The following is a 21,880-nucleotide window of genomic DNA, read 5'->3' as shown; positions in this document are numbered from 1 at the left end:
TGACCTTGGCTTCTTTCGATAGTTGTGATATGTTTGTGTGTTGGTTTGGGTCCCATCATTCTAATTGGCGCTCTTACTCGGAACAGGTGATCAGCAGTAACCGCGGCGGAAGGACGATACTGTTCACGACGCACCACCTTGATGAGGCCGAGACATTAGCTGACAGAGTGGCCATTTTGCATCAGGTACCTTTCAGTAAGATGTGTTTAAATACATATATTTCAGAACATTGAAATTGTCTTGTGTTTAGATGAATAGAATAATAAATGAAATTCAAAAGTTGTCTTGTTATAAATGCACTCATTTCCATTCTCAGGGTCAGTTACTTTGCGTCGGATCTCCACTGGCCCTAAAATCCGAATACGGCTCTGGTTACAGCATCACGCTCAGCAACAGGAAAGACCTCACCAAATCCGACATCGAGCAAATCCAAGAAAAGATCTTCTCGAAGGACCAGGGTATTGGTTTTTCCGAGGTCGGATTTGGAAGTAAGTTCTGTTTTGAATAACGTATCGATTAATACAAGGACTGTACGCAAGAGACTTAAGTTTAGGGTTTTTCATAGGTGATAACAATTACAAATAAACCAATTTTTAAAAAATCTCTGTAGATTTCTTAAATTTACAGATCTAAATAATTTTAAAATATAATTTTTTGCACTATGCTATCTTGATTAACATGGATTATAAGTTTTTATAAATTTCTAAGTACTGATTACCATCTTACAATCCATATTTATTTTCAACTCTGAGTCACTAAAATCTTTAACCAGAGGAAGAGAAAAAACAATCTGGAACAAGTGAGTGTTGTCCTTATTCAATTTTATATTCAAAGGCCAAAAGATAATTTGCAAATGAGGTTCTATTTGTATTTGATGGAAGGTGTAAATTTGGTTATACGAGAGAAAAATATAACATATACAATTCAGTGAGCCATCAACAGGAGGATTGTTAAAGCCCTTTCATTCCTACACAGTTATAATTTAGTGAATTTAGGTTGTCTGACATTCTGACATGGTAACAATACAAACCGTAATTCTTTAATAACTTACGCTTCTTGGCTCAACTGCCCCGCAATTCTTAGGTTTAGGTCAAAGTGGCTTACTGGTGTACTGGTGGGTGGGAGGGATTCCCTGCCACCTGCCAGTAACTACCGACACCTTGTTATAAATTTTAACAGCCCTGTTTCCAGCTTCTGAAATTATACTGTACTTTTATGAAATGACTTAGGTTTGTATAGTTAGGAAAAATACAAATCATTTTGAAAATTTTTTGGGTAATATTTTCATTAAAAAACATCTTTTGGTCAAAAGTCATTTGCTAATATTCCCTCATTTATTTCCAGAGCAAAATACCGATGGAGTCTGGAAATTGATCACAAAATACGTGTCCAACGCAAAATTACTGGAAGCCATAAATGGAGAAAGAACTTACTGTCTACCCCTCACGAATACAAAAGGAGAAGAAAACAGGTACAGTATTGGATTCCTCATACCAACCTCCAAAGGTTTTCTGCGACCTACCTCAGATACTTCGCTTTTCTCGGTACAGATCCATCAATTGAGCCTAATGAAAGTCTAGAAATGTGACTCGGAGTTCTTGTTAAAATCATTATAAATGATGTGTTATGCAATGTTTTTCACTTTAGCATAAAAAGACATTCGGACCATAGTTGCTGAATCATGAAAACTGCTTTGGAAAACTTCGTCATTAGCTGCTTCATTCACTTGCATAGAAGGCTCATCAGTAGTATGTTGAATCCCTTACAAACTGCTGTACATAATTTAGTAACCTTTTCTTTCCCATCATAAAATTTTTTTATCTCTACCTTACATCTGCAACATTGCCTCATTATGGTTTTCTATTCGAAGCTTTTTACAGATCTAAATATGTTGCCTGTAAGTTTTCTCTTTATCTCCTAACTTTTCAAATAACCTTATTAGTGAATATTTGATCTTATTTGTCTAAACATCTGTTGTAATTCTACCACCAGTTTTAGTCATCTTTCTTACATGCTTATTAAGACACTATATTTCATTGTAACTTTTGGAGTCATGACAGTTTTAGTATTGTAAATGGAAAATCTTTTGTCTGAATACCTTTCATGAAGCAATATCAATGTCTCACAGGATATCAGAAATGTTTGGCGAACTTGAAAGTCGTCTGGAGGAATTAGGATTCTCCTCTTTGGAGGTGAGACCAACTAATTTGGAGGACGTGGTCATTGCCTTAGACGCCATCAACAACCTGGACAGTGGAATAGCCAGCCCGTCGCGAACAGCTCCCATGATGCATCACACTGAAAGTAAGATAATGCGAAGGTATTCGGCAGTTACTCAAGATGAAAATATCTCCTAAGATTTTCTCAGCTGGTTTCTTGGAAAAGCTGATCCTTTCATGACGTATTTGATTTAAAGGGTCGGATTATTCTGCCAAGGCTTCATTAGTTCCCGATCTGTATTTTTTTGTGTTTATACATTATTTTCATACTTATATATGTAATGAAAATGTCTATTTCTATGTACCAGTCATGTATAAAATGTCTTAAAGGTGGCAGAATCTTTTCTGGACCTCTTACTTTCATGCATTCTCCGTATGGCTCTTTGGCATTTAAACATAACATGCTTATTCAAATTATACTCCTATTACTCATGTTTTATCTTTCCTCTTATCACCAGTGGAAGAGAAGGTCAAGGGAGCCTATAACTTCAAGCCGAGCCAGACGTTAGACGGTGCCGGTCTTCTTTTCCAGAGACTGGCCGCTGTTTTATACAAGCGCTTGATGTCTCATGGAAGGAGATGGGACTTCTACATGCAAGTGAGTTCTATTGTATTTCCTTTAAAATTTTTGTTTTTAGTCTACTTTGTTAATGGATAAAACATTCAATAGTAATTTATTATCAAATCACAATGTACCTCAATTGGCTTTTACACTTTTAATAACTATGTCTTCTTAAAATTTCATTTGAATCTGTAACAATTAACCCTTTTACCCCCAGGCTATTTGGAAATTTCCAACCCTTAACCCCCAGGGGGTTATTTTTTTCCCAGCACATTTTGCAGTATATTTTTTTTTAGTTGCTCTAACAGCCTTAATTTTTGTCATAGAGAGGTCAGGTTGGTCTCATTCTCTTGGAAAATGCCTGAATTTTCTCAAAAAATTATCAAAAATATGAAAAAAAAAATTTATAGCATTTTTTTGCAAGGACGTACCGGTACGTCCATGGGGGTAAAGGGATGGCTTTTATGAAACGTACCAGTACGTCCTTTGGGGGTAAAAGGGTTAAGCACTGAATTTATTTTTCTCATTCTTCAGGTTACGATTTATGCTCACGAATTGTCAATATAATGTTAATCTAACATTTTGTTTAGTGATTGTCTTTCAGCCAATTTTCTACTAAATTTTACCTGAATTTTCTCACCTTTTTAGATGTTCATTTTACCTCTGATCTTCGTCATCTTAGCCATGCTGGGATCTATCATCAGACCAATGTTCGAAGAGTCGAAGCCCCTTTCTTTGAAGCCGGAGTTGTACGACCCTTCCGTCGCATATATCAGGTTTGCCTCGCCATGTTCCCAACTCTCGCTCTCGCTATGAACTATGTACTGTAGTCAATACTGTTGTATAATTTTCTCCTTTATACTTAAGCTCCTTGTATTAATTCTTGTGTCAAGAAGTACCAAATGAGTATACATTATGCCTTAACGTGGTTGAAATGGTTTGTATATCGCCGTAATCAGCAAAGGTGTGCTAGTCAGGGCCACCCGTACTAGGTTAGTTGCAGTGAGTAATCAGACAGAAATCCTTACCATTACCAATCTGCACTGGCCAGCGTGGTGATGAAAACTGGCCTAACCCTAGAAATGAATTGACATATATGAGGCTTTTGTCCCTGAGTGGACTAGAAACAGCTGCATTTGTTGTTGTTTTTCATACAGTATATATATGTGGTTCAGAATTATGTGTATTCATAGTTTAGAGGTACTGTTTTAAGCTACAACATACAGCTCAAATATAATCTTATCAACAGGACTATGAATCAGTCGATGATTGGACTTGCCACGGAAGTCACTGGAGGAGGAGAATGGCAGACCTGTCCTTCAACGTCAGGGAAAGCGAGTGAAGGGGGCCTCAATTGCAACAGTTCGATTCTGGTGAGTAAAACGTCACTACAGTATTATTATTATCATTATTAATAGTCAAGCTACAACCCTAGTTGGAAAAGCAAGATGCTATAAGCCCAAGGCCTCCAACAGGGAAAAATAGCCCAGTGAGGAAAGGAAATAAGGAAATAATTAAACCATATGAGAAAAAAATTAACAAAATATTTTAAAAACAGTAACAACATTAAAACAATGTCATATATAAAGTATAAAAAGACTTATGTTAGCCATTATTATCATCATAACCACTGGTTTGATATTTTAATTTTAAGCAGTTCGATGTGGCTCAACTTTGATCTAAAATCTTTATTAAACCTTTTTAAGGTCGCACTATTTTGTCTGAATCATTTCCTGTATGTAACCAATACATCATATAATGATACTTCCTAAATAACCAATCAAATATCTAAGGATACGTCCCTGATTATACACAATATCTTAGGATAGTCGTTCCGGGGGTTAGAACCCCGTGATACCTGACGGTAATTCTCTTGTAATATCACTCGCAGTAATATTATACAGTAGGAAGCCGAACTTGGTTGAGTCCCTTGTCAGGCTGGGAGGAACATAGAGAGGAGACGTCTCCTTTTTTGTTTCATTTGTTTGATGTCAGCTACCCCCCAAAATAGGGGGAAGTGCCTTGGTATATTTAGGAAGCTGCCGGAAGGAACTTCCATCAGGACGTCATGGCTTGAGCCCAAAAATAGATTTATCCTACGCCAAAATCCGTTGTAAATAGCAAGTTAACTCTTGTTTCCAGGTTGAAGATAGCAAGTGCCTCTGCAGAGATAATATGTGCTGGATGAACGTGACGGATCAGTCGAGCCTCAGTGATTGGCTGATTGGAACCAAAGGAAAATATTTACAAAGAAGGTAAGTAACTCGGAAAAAACTTCCTGTTTGAAATGTTTCGAGCCTTCGGCACATTAGCCTAGTTACTCTGTACTATATACTGTAATACCTGAGGATATGAAAGATTCTGTATATGAAAACCTCGACGTAAAGATTTTTTCCGCTTTGATATGAAAAAATACTCAGGATACGAAAGAAAATTCAGATGTATTTGGCTCTATTTCATCCAACGAAAAAATAATGTTACTAAAGCCAATCTGGAACGGATTAGATTTGTATCCTGAGGTATTTCTGTATTTCTCACATCCACCAGGTTCAGCGGTCTCACCCTCGGCACCGCGGGTACCAACGGTGAAGGAGGGTCTCAAGCGGTGGTGTGGTACGACAACTCCGTTTACCACGCTCTCCCGGCCTATCTCAGCCTCTTCAACAATGCCCGGCTCAAGAGGCTCGTCGGGAAGGATTTCAACATCAGCACCGTTAACCATCCCATCAAGTTTACAAAGAACAGCCTTTCGAGCATGACGGTGTAAGCTATTAAGTTCTGTATTTTCATATATCTTCATTATTGGTACAATGCAACTTTGTAGGATGCCCATTAGCAGTGTGTTAAACCATCTTAACCCTTTTTCCCCCAGGCTATTCGGAACTTTCCAACCCTTAACCCCCAGGGGTTATTTTTTTTCAAGCACATTTTGCAGTATATATTTTTTAAATTGCTCTAAGAGCCTTAATTTTTGTAATAGAGCGGTCAGGTTGGTCTCATTCTCTTGGAAAATGCCTGAAGTTTCTCAAAAAATTATCAAAAATATGCAAAAAAAAATGTAAATAGCAGTTTTTTGCAAGGACGTACCGGTACATCCATGGGGGTAAAGGGATGAGTTTTGTGAAACGTACCAGTACGTCCTTTGGGGGTAAAAGGGTTAATCCCACTGCATTGTTTACATCTATCTTGTTTGTAAATATTTTTGGACTTCATATATGACCCATCCTCTCTAATAGCCCTTTTCTCTCATTCAGCATTTCCTCTCTTCATCCCTCACTAATATATCCAAATTATACAGCCCTTGCCAGCTTTTTACCCTCCATTCTTTCTACATAGTCAAACCATCTCTAAGAATTATGGTATTTTCACTTAACCGTAATCTAATAATGAAAAGATAAAGGAAAAACTCATCGTTTTAATATCCATTGATCAGAAGGCAAATTTGGCAAGTACTGTATTGTCTCAAGCCTACAGATGTCAAGAAGAGGGAAATTAATTTCTTGAATTGATGGTGACCCCCATTCTATCTTTACGCATCTTAAAGTTGTCCCCTTACAAGAAAACTTATATATTTACATTGAAGACCAGTGTTGTTATGGCGGCTTACTTAGGCAGTCATATGTCTAGTCTATGAAAAGTATTTTTAGAATTTTGTAGAAGCTTAAAAATGAACTAAGGAATGCTGGTGATAATTTGACAAACGTTTGGAAAAGAAAATAAATAATTTTGACTTCTGTTTCATCTTTGATAAACCAAGTTCAAATCATTCATCTTTTAATTGACCATTTCTCCTACAGTATTTATAATGAAATATTTTGCGAGTGTAAAGTTTCTTTTATTGTAACATTGCTTTGCAAATACATCTATGGCTATGCCACATTAATAGAAGGTGCTTGGAAAATCCCTGACTCTTGGTTGAAATAACAACACAAGTACCAAATCGGAAGTATTAATTTGCCCTTTTGTCGACCAGAGAAATGAAAAAGATTGACAGAATCCCAGAGCTAATGTGGTCTGCCTATTATTATCACCAGATACACACTGAATGTTGATGCTTGTCTTTTGACCTAAGGCATACATTACCTGATGATATTTGCTTGCCAATTATGTAAAGCCACTTTTTGTTAGTCTTTTCTCATCATCATCATCTCCTACGCCTATTGACGCAAAGGGCCTCTTTTCTCATCATCATCTCCTCCTGCGCCTATTGACACAAAGGGCCTCTTTCCTCATCATCATCTCCTCCTATGCCTATTGACACAAAGGGCCTCTTTCTCATCATCATCTCCTCTTACGCCTATTAACACAAAGGGCCTCTTTTCTCATCATCATCTCCTACGCCTATTGACGCAAAGGGCCTCTTTTCTCATCATCATCTCCTCTTACGCCTACTGACGCAAAGGGCCTCTTTTCTACCTAAACATAATTTCCATCTTCACCGCAGCTTACTTTATCCCAACAGCGAACAGCACGTGGCTGACCTAGGCATCGGGCTGTTGATCCTCGTGTCGCTGACAGTCGTAACGTCGGCAACCGGAGGTTACGTCGTTGCCGAAAGAGTCAGAGGAGAGAGAACCGTTCTGTACGTTGCGGGTCTCAGTCGAAATCTTTACTGGACCGCGCACATGATCTGGGATATCCTGGTGAGTTGTAATTGATAAGGATTTTTCATTCCTGCAATTTTAGATAAAATTGATTTACATTAATGTGAAAAACATTAATCATATTCTTGTTCTTTCTCTCTGGAATCTGCAGAGAAGTTTATTTCAGTCTGGCAAAGTTGATCTTTAGTAGAAACACAAAAGATAAGTGGTATTCTAATTGTGTCTCTGATATTATTATTATTATTGTTATTATTATTATTGTTATTATTATTAGCTAAGCTACAACTCTAGTTGGAAAGCAAGATGCTATAAGTCCAAGGGCTCCAATAGGGAAAAATAGCCCAGAGAGAGAGAGAGAGAGAGAGAGAGAGAGAGAGAGAGAGAGAGAGAGAGAGAGAGAGACTCTCTCTCTCTGTTTATGTAACAGAATTGAAAAACTGAATGAAAGCTTATTTCATCTCTCTCTCTCTCTCTCTCTCTCTCTCTCTCTCTCTCTCTCTCTCTCTCTCTCTCTCTCTCTCTCTCTCTCTCTCAATGCAGTAATCTTTCGACATAGCAACCGAGTGACCGTATTCAATACGTATTAAATATTCTATGGCATAACTTAATCTTTGAAACCTTTGCAGGTGATAACTCTGAACCTGTTACTGATGGCTGGAGTGCTACTTGTGTTTAACCAGCAACAATTTATCTACCGAGAAAATCTTGCTGCCTTCATTTTTCTAGCGTTTTTGTACGGGTGAGTAGATTTCGCTTGTTGTGTTCTCATTGGGTGTCCTATGATCTTATAAGCATGGTCAGTCTCTAGGGCATTGTCCTGCTTGATATGGCGATGTTGCGGTCCTTTATCTCCGACATTTATGAGAGGTCTTTAAAGCTTTTAATCCTTTAAATGATGGTAGAATATTCATTGTATTTCCACGGGACACCCATACTGGGCAGACACAAGTAACATGCAAGTATCGATGTTTGTAGGAGTTTTGTTGATGCTTCTATGAGGTCTATAAACAAATGCCTAAAAGTTGAATACCTTATTTTTGAATCCTAGTTACAAAGGAGAGTTCAATCCCACTAAAAATACCACAAACTAAATCTTGAACATTTTAATACAGTTTGTTTGGAAAGGTTTTTTTACGTATATTCGTAGTTTTCTTTAACCATTTTCATTTAAAATAAGTACATTACCTTACTGCTTTTAAAGATTTCCTCACAAAAAAGCAATTCCTTTGCCTCCTAAATTGCATAACCCTGTGATAATCATACATACAGTATGTATGATTGTACTGCAATATTTGATTAATATTTAAATCTTCAGGAGGTTAGTAAGATTATAAGAATCTACTTTTGATGTTTCAATTATACAGAAATGATCCTATACTGTATTTGTCTCTGAATGAACAAAATATTTAAAAAAATGTATTAATGAGAAGTTGGTGTGCATATATGTTGTAGAAGAATAATGGCTATTCAGTTTGATAATTTCAATTGGAAATTTAAGCACATACATATGTATAATCTATTTCCCATCTATAAGTAAAGTTTCTGTATGAAATTCATCCTTTTATGTGCATTCTTACATAACTGAACATGGTGATCCTTTTAGTAAAAAGCAGAATGATGAAATATCTTCTAAATAGAGAATTCAGATTTTATCTACCTTGCAGGTTAAGCTTACTACCTCTCTTCTACCTGGTGGAGGGATTCTTCAAGTCGGAAGCCTCCGCCGTTCTCGTGTTTTTTTCGACCGTGTTCGCAACGGGCCTGATCACGTCGCTGATTGTCGTCACCTGCCAGTTTTATACCTGGGTCGCGGTAAGTTATTGCTATCTTGGGGTTGCGAGGACTTTTTAGTATATATACTGTCCTGCATTATCTGTAGCAGTTCGTCTTTGTAGGTGTGTAAAGAGAGTAACTCTTGGAATCACTAAGACCAGTTTCAATTTGAAGTCTTTAAAGGAACGAGGCGCCAGAGACGTACGAGGGCACCGTAAGGTGAGAGGATATGTAACGGCTCCTCACTTATCTTTCCCCTTAGTGGATTAGACTGGGTAAAGTCTATTGGGGGTGCAGATATCTATGCTTATCTTTGGATGCGTCCCTGATTATACACGATATCTTCGGATAGTCGTTCCGGGGGTTAGAACCCTGTGATACCTGACGGTAATTCTCTTGTAATATCACTTGCAGAAATATTATACAGTAGGAAGCAGCCGAAGGGAACTGCCATCAGGACGACATGGATATCTCACCCAAAAATAGAATTTTCCTATGTCAAAATCTGTTTAATGAAAGTGACTATACAAGAAGTTATGTTTTGACAATTTGAATATACAAAGATGAACTGTTACAGATGTGTAAAATTCAAAGCTGTCTTTTTTTAGCTTTTATGATTTTTCAATTTGGTTTACATTTTCCCTAAACTTTTCTCATTTTATAGAAAAATTTTACATAAATTTTATGAAAATATATTTATTCTAGAATTACAAAAGCCATTAGATGAGATTTTTATTTGCTGGGATCAGGAAAAAAAATGTTGCAAGATTGATTTTCCAATTTTTGAAAGATGAATTCCTATCTCAAATAAAGTAAAAATGGCTATGGTTGATTTTGCTTAAGGGAGAATTTTAGTCCGCAACAATTTATTCTTAAGTGATAAATTTAAAGCTCCGTGATTATCATTATTGTACATTTCCTTAGGACATGGGTTATGACATTCGCTCCAGGGTTATTGTAAGTACCTTCGATCTGGAGGCACTGATAATGCTATCGTTACTATACTTCAAAGGTTGACTTCAAAGTTCTTGGATGTGTTGGAAAATGAGAAGTTTTATTCCCACAAATAAGCTTAATCAGAATTTTAAGTAGTTCTTTCTAGTCTGAAGTAAATTAAGTTAGGATATTATAGATCCTTTCTGAGTTGGGATACCTTAACCCTTTTACCCCCAAGCTATTTGGAACTTTCCAACCCTTAAACCCCAGGCGTTTTTTTTTTTTTTTCAAGCACATTTTCAGTATATTTTTTTTAAATTGCTCTAACAGCCTTAATTTTCGTCATAGAGAGGTCAGGTTGGTCTCATTCTCTTGGAAAATGCCTGAAGTTTTTCAAAAAATTATCAAAAATATGCAAAAAAAAATGTAAATAGCAGTTTTTTGCAAGGATGTTCCGGTATGTCCATGGGGTAAAGGGATGAGTTTTGTGAAACGTACCAGTACGTCCATTGGGGGTAAAAGGGTTAACCTTGTGAAAGGGTTTGCGTTATCGCCGTGATCAGCAAAGCTTTACTAGCCAGGGCCACCCATACTATACTCAATATTTTTTAATGGGGCGCATTTGCAGTGACTCGCAGCGGTGACCTTTTAGCTCAGAAAAGTTTCCTGCCATCTGATTGGTTAGATTTATCTTGCCCGACCAATCAGCGATCAGGAAACTTTTCCGAGCTAAAAGGGCACCCCTGCGAGTCGGTGCAAATCTGCCTCACTAAAAAGAATTGATTATAGGTTGGTTTGCTTGTGAGCGACCAGAAGAAAATCTCCCACCATCACCAATAAGCACTGGCCAGCGTGGTGATAAAAACTAGCCAGATATCCAGATATGAAATGACATGTCTGAGGTGTTTGTCCTGCAATGAACTAGAAACAGCTATAATTGTTATTGTTGATGTTGTATTTTGAACTATAGTCCATTTCTTTTAGCGAGGCAGATTTGCACCGACTCGCAGCGGTGCCCTTTTAGCTCGGAAAAGTTTCCTGCCATCTGATTGGTTAGAAATATCTTGTCCAACCAATCAGCGATCAGGAAACTTTTCCGAGCTATAAGGACACCGCTGCGAGTCGATGCAAATATGCCTCGCTAAAAGAAATGGACTATAGATTGTCAGCATAAATAATTATGATTAATAAGGGTCTATATAAAGTAGGACATATAAGATTACTGTGGTTGTAAAAACCATCTTAAGTTAGATCTAATGGGATGAAAACCTTACGTTTGTCCATCACTTCCGAAGAGCTTTGTATCGAAGTTAACCCGAAATGCATTTCAGTCCTCACAGATATTTAAGGAATGAACTAATATGAATTTTATTTCATCAAACTTTTATAGAATACATCATGGTGCTTCCTACCATTAGTATGAAGCAATGCATTTTTAATGTAGGATTTTATTGATAATTGCATGCTCTCAAATCTTTTTTCAGCATTTTCAAGGCCTTAATTTTTATCTTTCTTCTTTTTTGAATTTACAAAATGTTCCTGGATATTACACTTTTACCAGAATATGTATTGCTCTTACCTACTAGAAAAATACTAGATTTTCTAAGTAGTTAGCTGATATATAACATTTCAATTTATTTATGCCGACTTTACACTCAATTAAGCAACTAGTATTCAGTCTCTATATGCCCTAATGGTTAGGTTGAAACAAATATTATCATAAGCAGGGAGGCCCTATCCAAAAATCAAAGCTCATATTACCTTGTGGTGTATGAAGACTTTTATTATCATAGACTTTTCTTATCTTTATCTTCATCTTCAAAATTATCACTGTAATTCTTTGTGCTGTATATAGTCATGTGAATATTGTTACTGTTATACAATTTTTTTTTTATTTCTCTCTTATAATCTAATCTTTACTCTTTCTTTTTTTGTACTAAGAAACTTTCCCTATAGGGACCCTAGTACTTAAAGCATTCTGCTTTGCATACTAATGTTACAGCTTGACTTGTATGAATAATAATTAACACCAAATGATGCAATCATGTTCATGTGTGCACGTCCATTCGTAATACAGAAGTTGCATTGTTCCTTCAGCCTGTAGTTACCATTTACTTTCCTCCATTTTGCCTTCCAACTTCATTTAAATTCTACTTGATGGTAAAACTATGGTACAGAATGACCTCGTAAGCCCTATTACGGAGATTTATGGCCGAAGCCCCATATATCATGATCATGAGGTGTGAATTATACATACATACATATACCAAAGGCACTTCCCCCAATTTTGGGGGGTAGCCGACATCAACAAGAACAAAACAAAAAAGGGGACCTCTACTCTCTATGTTCCTCCAGCCTAACCAGGGACTCAGCCGAGTTCAGCTGGTACTGCTAGGGTGCCACAGCCCAACCTCCCACATTTCCACCACAGATGAAGCTTCATAATGCTGAATCCCCTACTGCTGCTACCTCCGCGGTCATCTAAGGCACCGGAGGAAGCAGCAGGGCCTACCGGAACTGCGTCACAATCGCTCGCCATTCATTCCTATTTCTAGCACGCTCTCTTGACTCTCTCACATCTATCCTCCTATCACCCAGAGCTTTCTTCACACCATCCATCCACCCAAACCTTGGCCTTCCTCTTGTACTTCTCCCATCAACTCTTGCATTCATCACCTTCTTTAGCAGACAGCCATTCTCCATTCTCTCAACATGGCCAAACCACCTCAACACATTCATATCCACTCTAGCCGCTAACTCATTTCTTACACCCGTTCTCACCCTCACCACCTCGTTCCTGACCCTATCTACTCGAGATACACCAGCCATACTCCTCAGACACTTCATCTCAAACACATTCAATTTCTGTCTCTCCATCACTTTCATTCCCCACAACTCCGATCCATACATCACAGTTGGTACAATCACTTTCTCATATAGAACTCTCTTTACATTCATGCCCAACCCTCTATTTTTTACTACTCCCTTAACTGCCCCCAACACTTTGCAACCTTCATTCACTCTCTGACGTACATCTGCTTCCACTCCACCATTTGCTGCAACAACAGACCCCAAGTACTTAAACTGATCCACCTCCTCAAGTAACTCTCCATTCAACATGACATTCAACCTTGCACCACCTTCCCTTCTCGTACATCTCATAACCTTACTCTTACCCACATTAACTCTCAACTTCCTTCTCTCACACACTCTTCCAAATTCTGTCACTAGTCGGTCAAGCTTCTCTTCTGTGTCTGCTACCAGTACCGTATCATCCGCAAACAACAACTGATTTACCTCCCATTCATGATCATTCTCGTCTACCAGTTTTAATCCTCGTCCAAGCACTCGAGCATTCACCTCTCTCACCACTCCATCAACATACAAGTTAAACAACCACGGCGACATCACACATCCTTGTCTCAGCCCCACTCTCACTGGAAACCAATCGCTCACTTCATTTCCTATTCTAACACATGCTTTACTACCTTTGTAGAAACTTTTCACTGCTTGCAACAACCTTCCACCAACTCCATATAACCTCATCACATTCCACATTGCTTCCCTATCAACTCTATCATATGCTTTCTCCAGATCCATAAACGCAACATACACCTCCTTACCTTTTGCTAATTATTTCTCGCATATCTGCCTAACTGTAAAAATCTGATTCATACAACCCCTACCTCTTCTAAAACCCCCCTGTACTTCCCAGATTGCATTCTCTGTTTTATCCTTAATCCTATTAATCAGTACTCTACCATACACTTTTCCAACTACACTCAACAAACTAATACCTCTTGAATTACAAAACTCATGCACATCTCCCTTACCCTTATATAGTGGTACAATACATGCACAGACCCAATCTACTGGTACCATTAACAACACAAAACACACATTAAACAATCTCACCAACCATTCAATTACAGTCACACCCCCTTCCTTCAACATCTCAGCTTTCACACCATCCATACCAGATGCTTTTCCTACTCTCGTTTCATCTAGTGCTCTCCTCACTTCCTCTATTGTAATCTCTCTCTCATTCTCATCTCCCATCACTGGCACCTCAACACCTGGAACAGCAATAATCTCTGCCTCCCTATCATCCTCAACATTCAGCAAACTTTCAAAATATTCCGCCCACCTTTTCCTTGCCTCCTCTCCTTTTAACAACCTTCCATTTCCATCTTTCACTGTCTCTTCAATTCTTGAGCCGGCCTTTCTTACTCTCTTCACTTCTTTCCAAAACTTCTTCTTATTCTCTTCATATGACTGACCCAGTCCCTGACCCCACCTCTTCTTATTCTCTTCATATGACTGACCCAGTCCCTGACCCCACCTCAGGTCAGCTGCCCTCTTTGCCTCACGTACCTTGCGCTTTACTTCCACCTTTTTCTCTCTATATTTTTCATACTTCTCTATACTATTACTCTGCAGCCATTCTTCAAAAGCCCTCTTTTTCTCTTCCACTTTTACCTTCACTCCTTCATTCCACCATTCACTGCCCTTCCTCATGCTGCCTCCAACAACCTTCTTGCCACATACATCACTTGCAATCCCAACAAAATTTTCTTTTGCTAACTTCCACTCCTCCTCTAAATTACCAGTTTCTCTTACTCTCACCTCGTCATATGCCATTTTCAACCTTTCCTGATATTTACTTTTTACCCCAGGTTTTATTAGCTCTTCAACCCTCACTAGCTCCCTTTTACATCCACCTACTCTATTCCCCCACTCTTTTGCTACAACTAATTTTCCTTCCACCAAAAAATGATCAGACATACCGTTAGCCATACCCCTAAACACGTGCACGTCTTTCAATCTTCCAAACATTCTTTTAGTTATCAACACATAATCCATTAATGCCCTTTCTACTACTCTTCCATTTGCCACTCTTACCCATGTATACTTATTTTTATCTTTCTTCTTAAAAAAGCTAGCACTTATTACCATCTCTTGTTCAACACACATATCTACCAGTCTCTCACCACTCTCATTTTCACCTGGTACGCCATACTTCCCAATGACACCTTCTACCTCTCCAGCACCCACTCTAGCATTTAAGTCACCCATAACAACTACATAATTCCTTCTACCCAGTCCTTCTACACACCTAGTTAATTCATTCCAAAACTCATTCCGCTCTTCTTCACTTTTCTCACTACCTGGCCCATACGCACTGACAAACGCCCAACATTCCCTACCCAACCTAACCCTTACCCACATTAACCTAGATGATATCTCCTTCCATTCCACTACTTTACCTGTCATCCATTCACTCAGCAATAAAGCCACACCTTCTCTCGCTCTTCCCCTTTCAATCCCAGACACTCTACCAGACATTTCACCAAACATCACTTCACCCTTTCCTTTCATCTTTGTCTCACACAAGGCCAATACATCCATCCTTCTACTTCTAAACATACTTCCAATCTCACATCTTTTACTCTCTATCGTACTACATCCACGCACATTCAAACACCCCAAAACTAGAGTGTGGGGAGCAGTCACTCTCCCCCCAGCTCCATCTCTTTGTTGCTGTCTCACAGGATACTTTTACAGGAGAGGGGGTTCCCAGCCCCCTCGTCCCGTCCCTTTTAGTCGCCTCTTACGACACGCAGGGATAACGTTGGCGCTATTCTAATTGTTTTATGCCCCCGCGGCAAGAGCAAGAGCAAAATAGAATAGTACAAGTTAGGTAATTCAGTACGTGTATAATTGACTTGTGTAATTTAGTTGTAATTGTTTAACTGAGAGGTTGACCCGCAGTTCTCGTTGGAATTAAGAAATAATTGTTTATGATAAAGTTAAATACTTATACTTCATGACAATATATACACAAAAGCCTGTGTGTCTCTACCTAGAAATCCCAAACAGATTTGGGAGCATGGATCTCCAAAACGCCTGACATCTTCACAAACACAAAATAACACAGAGCTACGAAAAACACGTCCGAACGTTCACGGGTGCTAACAAGGAATGGTGGGAGAAGGATAGGTAGTCGTGGTGGTGGGGCGGGGCAGTAGCTGTTGTGAACGACACCTCATAGTAACGGGGGATTTTGAGGAGGGAGAAGTCTAATTGGAAAGGGATCTCTGGTAGTGGTATCACTCGCCCCAGTTTTAATACCGACACCCTTTAGGGGTGAGCGAGCTGGATATATTCCTGGCATTCCATGCAACTTTTTTCTCTGGTATATTTAGCAGTATTTATACCTTTGAAATGGTGCTTTAAGGAACATTTCACGGAGCGACACAGGTTCCTCGCCCAAAAATAGATTTTTCCTTCGTCAAAATCCCTTTTGTGAGGAATAAGAAATCTGTCTGTCTCAGGTTCTACATGAAAAGTAAAATCATAATTATTACCAATCTATACATTCCATTTTCATAAAGGAGGAGTTATTATCTGTTAGTGAAATTTTTGCATCGGGTAAAAAACCTTTCATTAAGATGTAAATTTCACGCTTATTCTAACACACTTCCTTGATGTTTCTCCTACTAATAAAGTACTGCAGTTATGAACTATGCTCATATTATTCCAGTGAATGCAAAGTATAACAAGTTAATTAAATCCTACTAACATCTGCATGTTGGTGAATTTAGTGATGTAAGGGCTAGAAACTATTGTGTAAAATGTTTACTCAACCTTATCATGATTATTCAAGTGCTAACATTATAGTGGTACTTATTGTATATTTTATCTTTTTTCCTATTTTTTAAAGCAATAATTAATAGTCTTTTTATACAAATGAACTTATTTCCATTTTATATTTCATCATACAAGATGATTTTGATCGTTACCTTTTTGGATGGGATTTTTAACTAAAATAAGTTTTTCTTATATCTTACAGTGTATAGCACTATGTTTATATATACATATACTGTAAATATGTTTATTTTTTATTCAACACTAAGCTGTCTCTAACGAGATGTGGCTTCAGAGGAAAAAATACTGTGACAGACTGCACGTTGAAATAATATTGACTGCGTATATTTTTTAACATATCGCATTTCTTCCACAGACGTTGCAAGAGATGGAGGGAGTGCTCAAATATCTATTCCTGGTGTTTCCTCCTTTCGCCTTTGCTTTTGGTATCAAGGACCTGTCTATTAACTACGCAAAAGTGAGTGTTTTCTGTTCCATCTTGTCATTCAAGTAACTTTACTTGTAAATTTCTTTTTTTGGTACAACAGAAAATATTATTAATTAAAAGAACATGCTATTTCAATCCTTCCCTTAAGGTGTACTGCTGAGGTATGTTCATTTTTACTGTTGGCTTGTTACTTTGTTAAGTCTAACAATTGATTCACAACTGGGTGTTAACAATACAATATGCTTAAGCTATGACTACTGATGATAAAATTAAAATAATCTAAAATAGCCTTTTCATAATTTAAAAGTAGGATTACAGTGTAATAAAAAAAATCATAGCGATAAGTCCTGAAGCTTCCCGCCTGATTCAGCAAGACAGCCTACCACCTACGTGCATATATAGTTTTTGCAAGTGTTCTGGTGTATTGTGCTTATGCATTAAATTATTATTTTGAATCTGGAATATTCCTGATTTTATCCATGGCCCCCATAAAAGTATTGAATCCATGGGTCATGTTATAACGATACAAAAGATTTGTCATGATCAAGACATGAAAAGCGATAAAAAGTAATGAATGTTGCGCACCATTTATGCCTGGCTCAGACAACAGTGTCTGGCATTCCTCTATCATTCATGACAGAGTGGATTTCCAAGAAAAGGTGACAATTGTTAATGGATTTATATTACTGTGATAATTTTTAATACTTTATCCTTATTATGAAGAACACTTAAATACTTTGCGCTTTATTAAAATGATAGAAAAATTTTATTTTTATTAATAAAATAAATTTTTGAATATACTTACCCGATAATCATGTAGCTGTCAACTCCGTTGCCCGACAGAATTCTATGGAGGGATACGCCAGCTATCACAATACTAGAAGGGGGTGTATTTACCAGCGCCACCTGTGGCCAGGTACTCAAGTACTTCTTGTTGACACCTCCTCAATTATTCCTCGGTCCACTGGTTCTCTATGGGGAGGAAGGGAGGGTCGATTAAATCATGATTATCGGGTAAGTATATTCAAAAATTTATTTTATTAATAAAAATAACATTTTTCAATATTAAACTTACCCGATAATCATGTAGCTGATTCACACCCAGGGGGGTGGGTGAAAAACCAGTGTACAAGACTAAAGGATAGCTAAGTATCCCGTATTTCATATAATCAGTTATCCACAATAACAATGAAATAATAAGTACCTGGTAAGGAAGTCGACTTGAACCGTTACTCTGCCTTTAATAAGATCGTCTTCCTTACTGAGCGCAGCGTTCCTCTTGGGAGGCTGAATCAACTCAAAGGTGCTAAAGTATACAGGGCTGCAACCCATACTAAAGGACCTCATCACAACCTTTAACCTTGGCGCTTCTCAAGAAAGAATTGACCACCCGCCAAATCAACAAGGATGTGGAAGGCTTCTTAGTCGACCGTACAACCCATAAAAAGTATTCAAGAGAAAGGTTAAAAAGTTATGGGATTATGGGAATGTAGTGGCTGAGCCCTCGCCTACTACTGCATTCGTTGCTACGAATGGACCCAGGGTGTAGCAGTACTCGTAAAGAGACTGGACATCTTTGAGATAGCATGATGCGAACACTGACTTGCTTCTCCAATAGGTTGCATCCATAACACTCTGCAGAGAACGGTTCTGTTTGAAGGCCACTGAAGTAGCCACAGCTCTCACTTCATGTGTCCTTACCTTCAGCAAAGCAAGGTCTTCTTCCTTCAGATGAGAATTTGCTTCTCTAATCAGAAGCCTGATGTAGTAAGAAACTGAGTTCTTAGACATTGGTAGAGAAGGCTTCTTGATAGCACACCATAAGGCTTCTGATTGTCCTCGTAATGGTTTTGACCTTCTTAGATAGTACTTAAGAGCTCTAACTGGGCAAAGTACTCTCTCCAGTTCGTTCCCCACCATGTTGGACAGGCTTGGGATCTCGAACGACTTAGGCCAAGGACGGGAAGGAAGCTCGTTTTTAGCCAAAAAACCGAGCTGCAAGGAACATGTAGCCGTTTCAGATGTGAAACCTATGTTCCTGCTGAAGGCGTGGATCTCACTTACTCTTTTACCTGTTGCTAAGCACACGAGGAAAAGAGTTTTTAATGTGAGGTCCTTAAAAGAGGCTGATTGGAGCGGTTCAAATCCTGATGACATTAGGAACCTTAGGACCACGTCTAGATTCCAGCCTGGAGTGGACAACCGACGTTCCTTTGAGGTCTCAAAAGACCTAAGGAGGTCCTGTAGATCTTTGTTGGAGGAAAGATCCAAGCCTCTGTGGCGGAAAACCGCTGCCAACATACTTCTGTAACCCTTGATCGTAGGAGCTGATAGGGATCTTACGTTCCTTAGATGTAACAGGAAGTCAGCAATCTGGGTTACAGTGGTACTGGTTGAGGAAACTGCATTGGCCTTGCACCAGCTTCGGAAGACTTCCCATTAAGACTGATAGACTCTGAGAGTGGATGTCGTCCTTGCTCTGGCAATCGCTCTGGCTGCCTCCTTCGAAAAGCCTCTAGCTCTTGAGAGTCTTTCGATAGTCTGAAGGCAGTCAGACGAAGAGCGTGGAGGTTTGGGTGTACCTTCTTTACGTGAGGTTGACGCAGAAGGTCCACTCTAGGAGGAAGAGTCCTGGGAACGTCGACCAGCCATTGCAGTACCTCGGTGAACCATTCTCTCGCGGGCCAGAGGGGAGCAACCAACGTCAGCCGTGTCCCTTTGTGAGAGGCGAACTTCTGAAGTACCCTGTTGACAATCTTGAACGGCGGGAATGCATACAGGTCGAGATGGGACCAATCCAGCAGAAAGGCATCCACGCGAACTGCTGCTGGGTCTGGAATCGGAGAACAAAACAAGAGGAGCCTCTTGGTCATCGAGGTAGCGAATAGATCTATGGTTGGCTGACCCCACAGGGCCCAAAGTCTGCTGCAAACATTCTTGTGAAGGGTCCACTCTGTGGGGAAGACCTGACCCTTCCGGCTGAGGCGATCTCCCATGACATTCATATCGCCCTGAATGAGCCTCGTTACCAGCGTGAGCTTTCGATCTTTTGACCAAATGAGGAGGTCCCTTGCGATCTCGAACAACTTCCTCGAATGAGTCCCTCCCTGCTTGGAGATGTAAGCCAAGGCTGTGGTGTAGTCGGAGTTCACCTCCACCACCTTGTTAAGCTGGAGGGACTTGAAGTTTATCAAGGCCAGATGAACTGCCAACAACTCCTTGCAATAGATGTGAAGTGTCCTTTGCTCCTGATTCCATGTTCCCGAGCATTCCTGTCCGTCCAGTGTCGCACCCCAGCCCGTGTCCGATGCGTCCGAGAAGAGACGGTGGTCGGGGGTCTGAACAGCCAATGGTAGACCTTCCTTGAGAAGAATGCTGTTCTTCCACCACGTTAGAGTAGACCTCATCTCTTCGGAAACAGGAACTGAACCCGTCTCTAGCGTCATGTCCTTTATCCAGTGAGCAGCTAGATGATACTGAAGGGGGCGGAGGTGGAGTCTCCCTAACTCGATGAACAGGGCCAGCGATGAAAGTGTCCCTGTTAGACTCATCCACTGCCTGACTAAGCATCGGTTCCTTCTCAGCATGCTCTGGATGCATTCTAGGGCTTGGAAGATCCTTGGGGCCGACGGACAAGTCCGAAAAGCTCGACTCTGAAGATCCATACCCAAGGAGACAATGGTCTGGGATGGAACGAGCTGAGACTCCTCAAAATTGACCAGGAGGCCCAGTTCCTTGGTCAGATCCATAGTCCATTTGAAAATCTCCAGACAGCGACGACTTGTGGGAGCTCTTAAAAGCCAGTCGTCTGACGGAGCCGGACACAAGATCATGATACTGCTGCACAGTCTGTAAACTGTCAATCATGGGCAAGCGAGGAAGTACAGTGACAACCCGAATCTGTCTAGACTGTCTGGGTCGTACAGACAACTCCTTAACGGGTTGCTGAGGTTGCCGCACTGCGTCACAACAAGTCCCTTCTGTTGGTTGTTGAACGTCTTCCCCGTGACACATTGACTCCGTAAACAAAAAATTCTCTAACAAGGACTAAGCTTGGACTGCATGTCATGCAACACAGCTCAAGGTCTATGGGAGCAGGTGTGGTAACAGACGGGATTAGCGGCTGAAGTGGAACCATTACCTTCCCTGTAAGCATGTTATGCTTAAATAAAAGTCCATAAGAGGTTATGCAGCTAAAGGCTCCCTCCAAATGACAGAGTCCTCAAGGGAATATCAGAAGGAGGGAGAAAAGAACTTTCTCATCTACAGGGACCTTATCCTAGAAAAGCTAAGTTCTCTGAGTGAGGGTTCACTGGTGCAAAAGCAGCAGACTAGAAGGCAACGTTATGAAACTGCTTGACAGTCTAGTGAGTTGGCAACAACCCAAGATGTGTTGAGAAGCATGCGGTAAGGTATGCAGAGCATGATGTATGCAGAGTATGCTGTATGCAGAGCATGCTGTATGTAGAGCATGTTGTATGCAGAGCATGCTGAATGCAGAGCATGCTGTATGCAGAGCATGTTGTATGCAGAGCATGCTGAATGCAGAGCATGCTGTATGCTGAGCATGTAGTAAGCAGAGCCTGCTGTAAGCAGAGCCTGCTGTAAGGAAAGCAGAGCGTGTGCATGGCGTTTAACATTTCTCAGAAATTCCATGACCAGTGCTAGAGTGCTTTATGCATGCTTGCAT

General features: G+C 39.6%; 1 protein-coding gene across 4 annotated transcripts in view; it reads left to right on the top strand.

The window, feature by feature from the left end:
• LOC137636604 (uncharacterized) overlaps positions 1-21,880 on the top strand; it is a 155,267-nt gene that overhangs the window by 108,373 nt on the left and 25,014 nt on the right. For 3 of the 4 annotated variants that reach the window (XM_068369008.1, XM_068369007.1, XM_068369005.1), the window contains 14 exons: positions 87-185; positions 317-488; positions 1,345-1,471; positions 2,129-2,304; positions 2,678-2,817; positions 3,430-3,557; positions 4,031-4,154; positions 4,924-5,036; positions 5,329-5,544; positions 7,244-7,424; positions 8,012-8,124; positions 9,050-9,197; positions 10,083-10,115; positions 17,119-17,220. In XM_068369008.1, the coding sequence (XP_068225109.1) occupies positions 87-185; positions 317-488; positions 1,345-1,471; positions 2,129-2,304; positions 2,678-2,817; positions 3,430-3,557; positions 4,031-4,154; positions 4,924-5,036; positions 5,329-5,544; positions 7,244-7,424; positions 8,012-8,124; positions 9,050-9,197; positions 10,083-10,115; positions 17,119-17,220 (1,872 nt within the window). The remainder of the gene's footprint in view (positions 1-86; positions 186-316; positions 489-1,344; positions 1,472-2,128; positions 2,305-2,677; positions 2,818-3,429; positions 3,558-4,030; positions 4,155-4,923; positions 5,037-5,328; positions 5,545-7,243; positions 7,425-8,011; positions 8,125-9,049; positions 9,198-10,082; positions 10,116-17,118; positions 17,221-21,880) is intronic. The other variant, XM_068369006.1, reaches the window with a different exon arrangement.

This window comes from Palaemon carinicauda, unplaced genomic scaffold (genome assembly GCF_036898095.1).
Source record: "Palaemon carinicauda isolate YSFRI2023 unplaced genomic scaffold, ASM3689809v2 scaffold34, whole genome shotgun sequence".
NCBI lineage: Eukaryota > Metazoa > Arthropoda > Malacostraca > Decapoda > Palaemonidae > Palaemon > Palaemon carinicauda.
The sequence above is the reverse complement of the archived record's forward strand: the minus strand, read 5'-3'. Positions and strand labels throughout refer to the sequence as shown.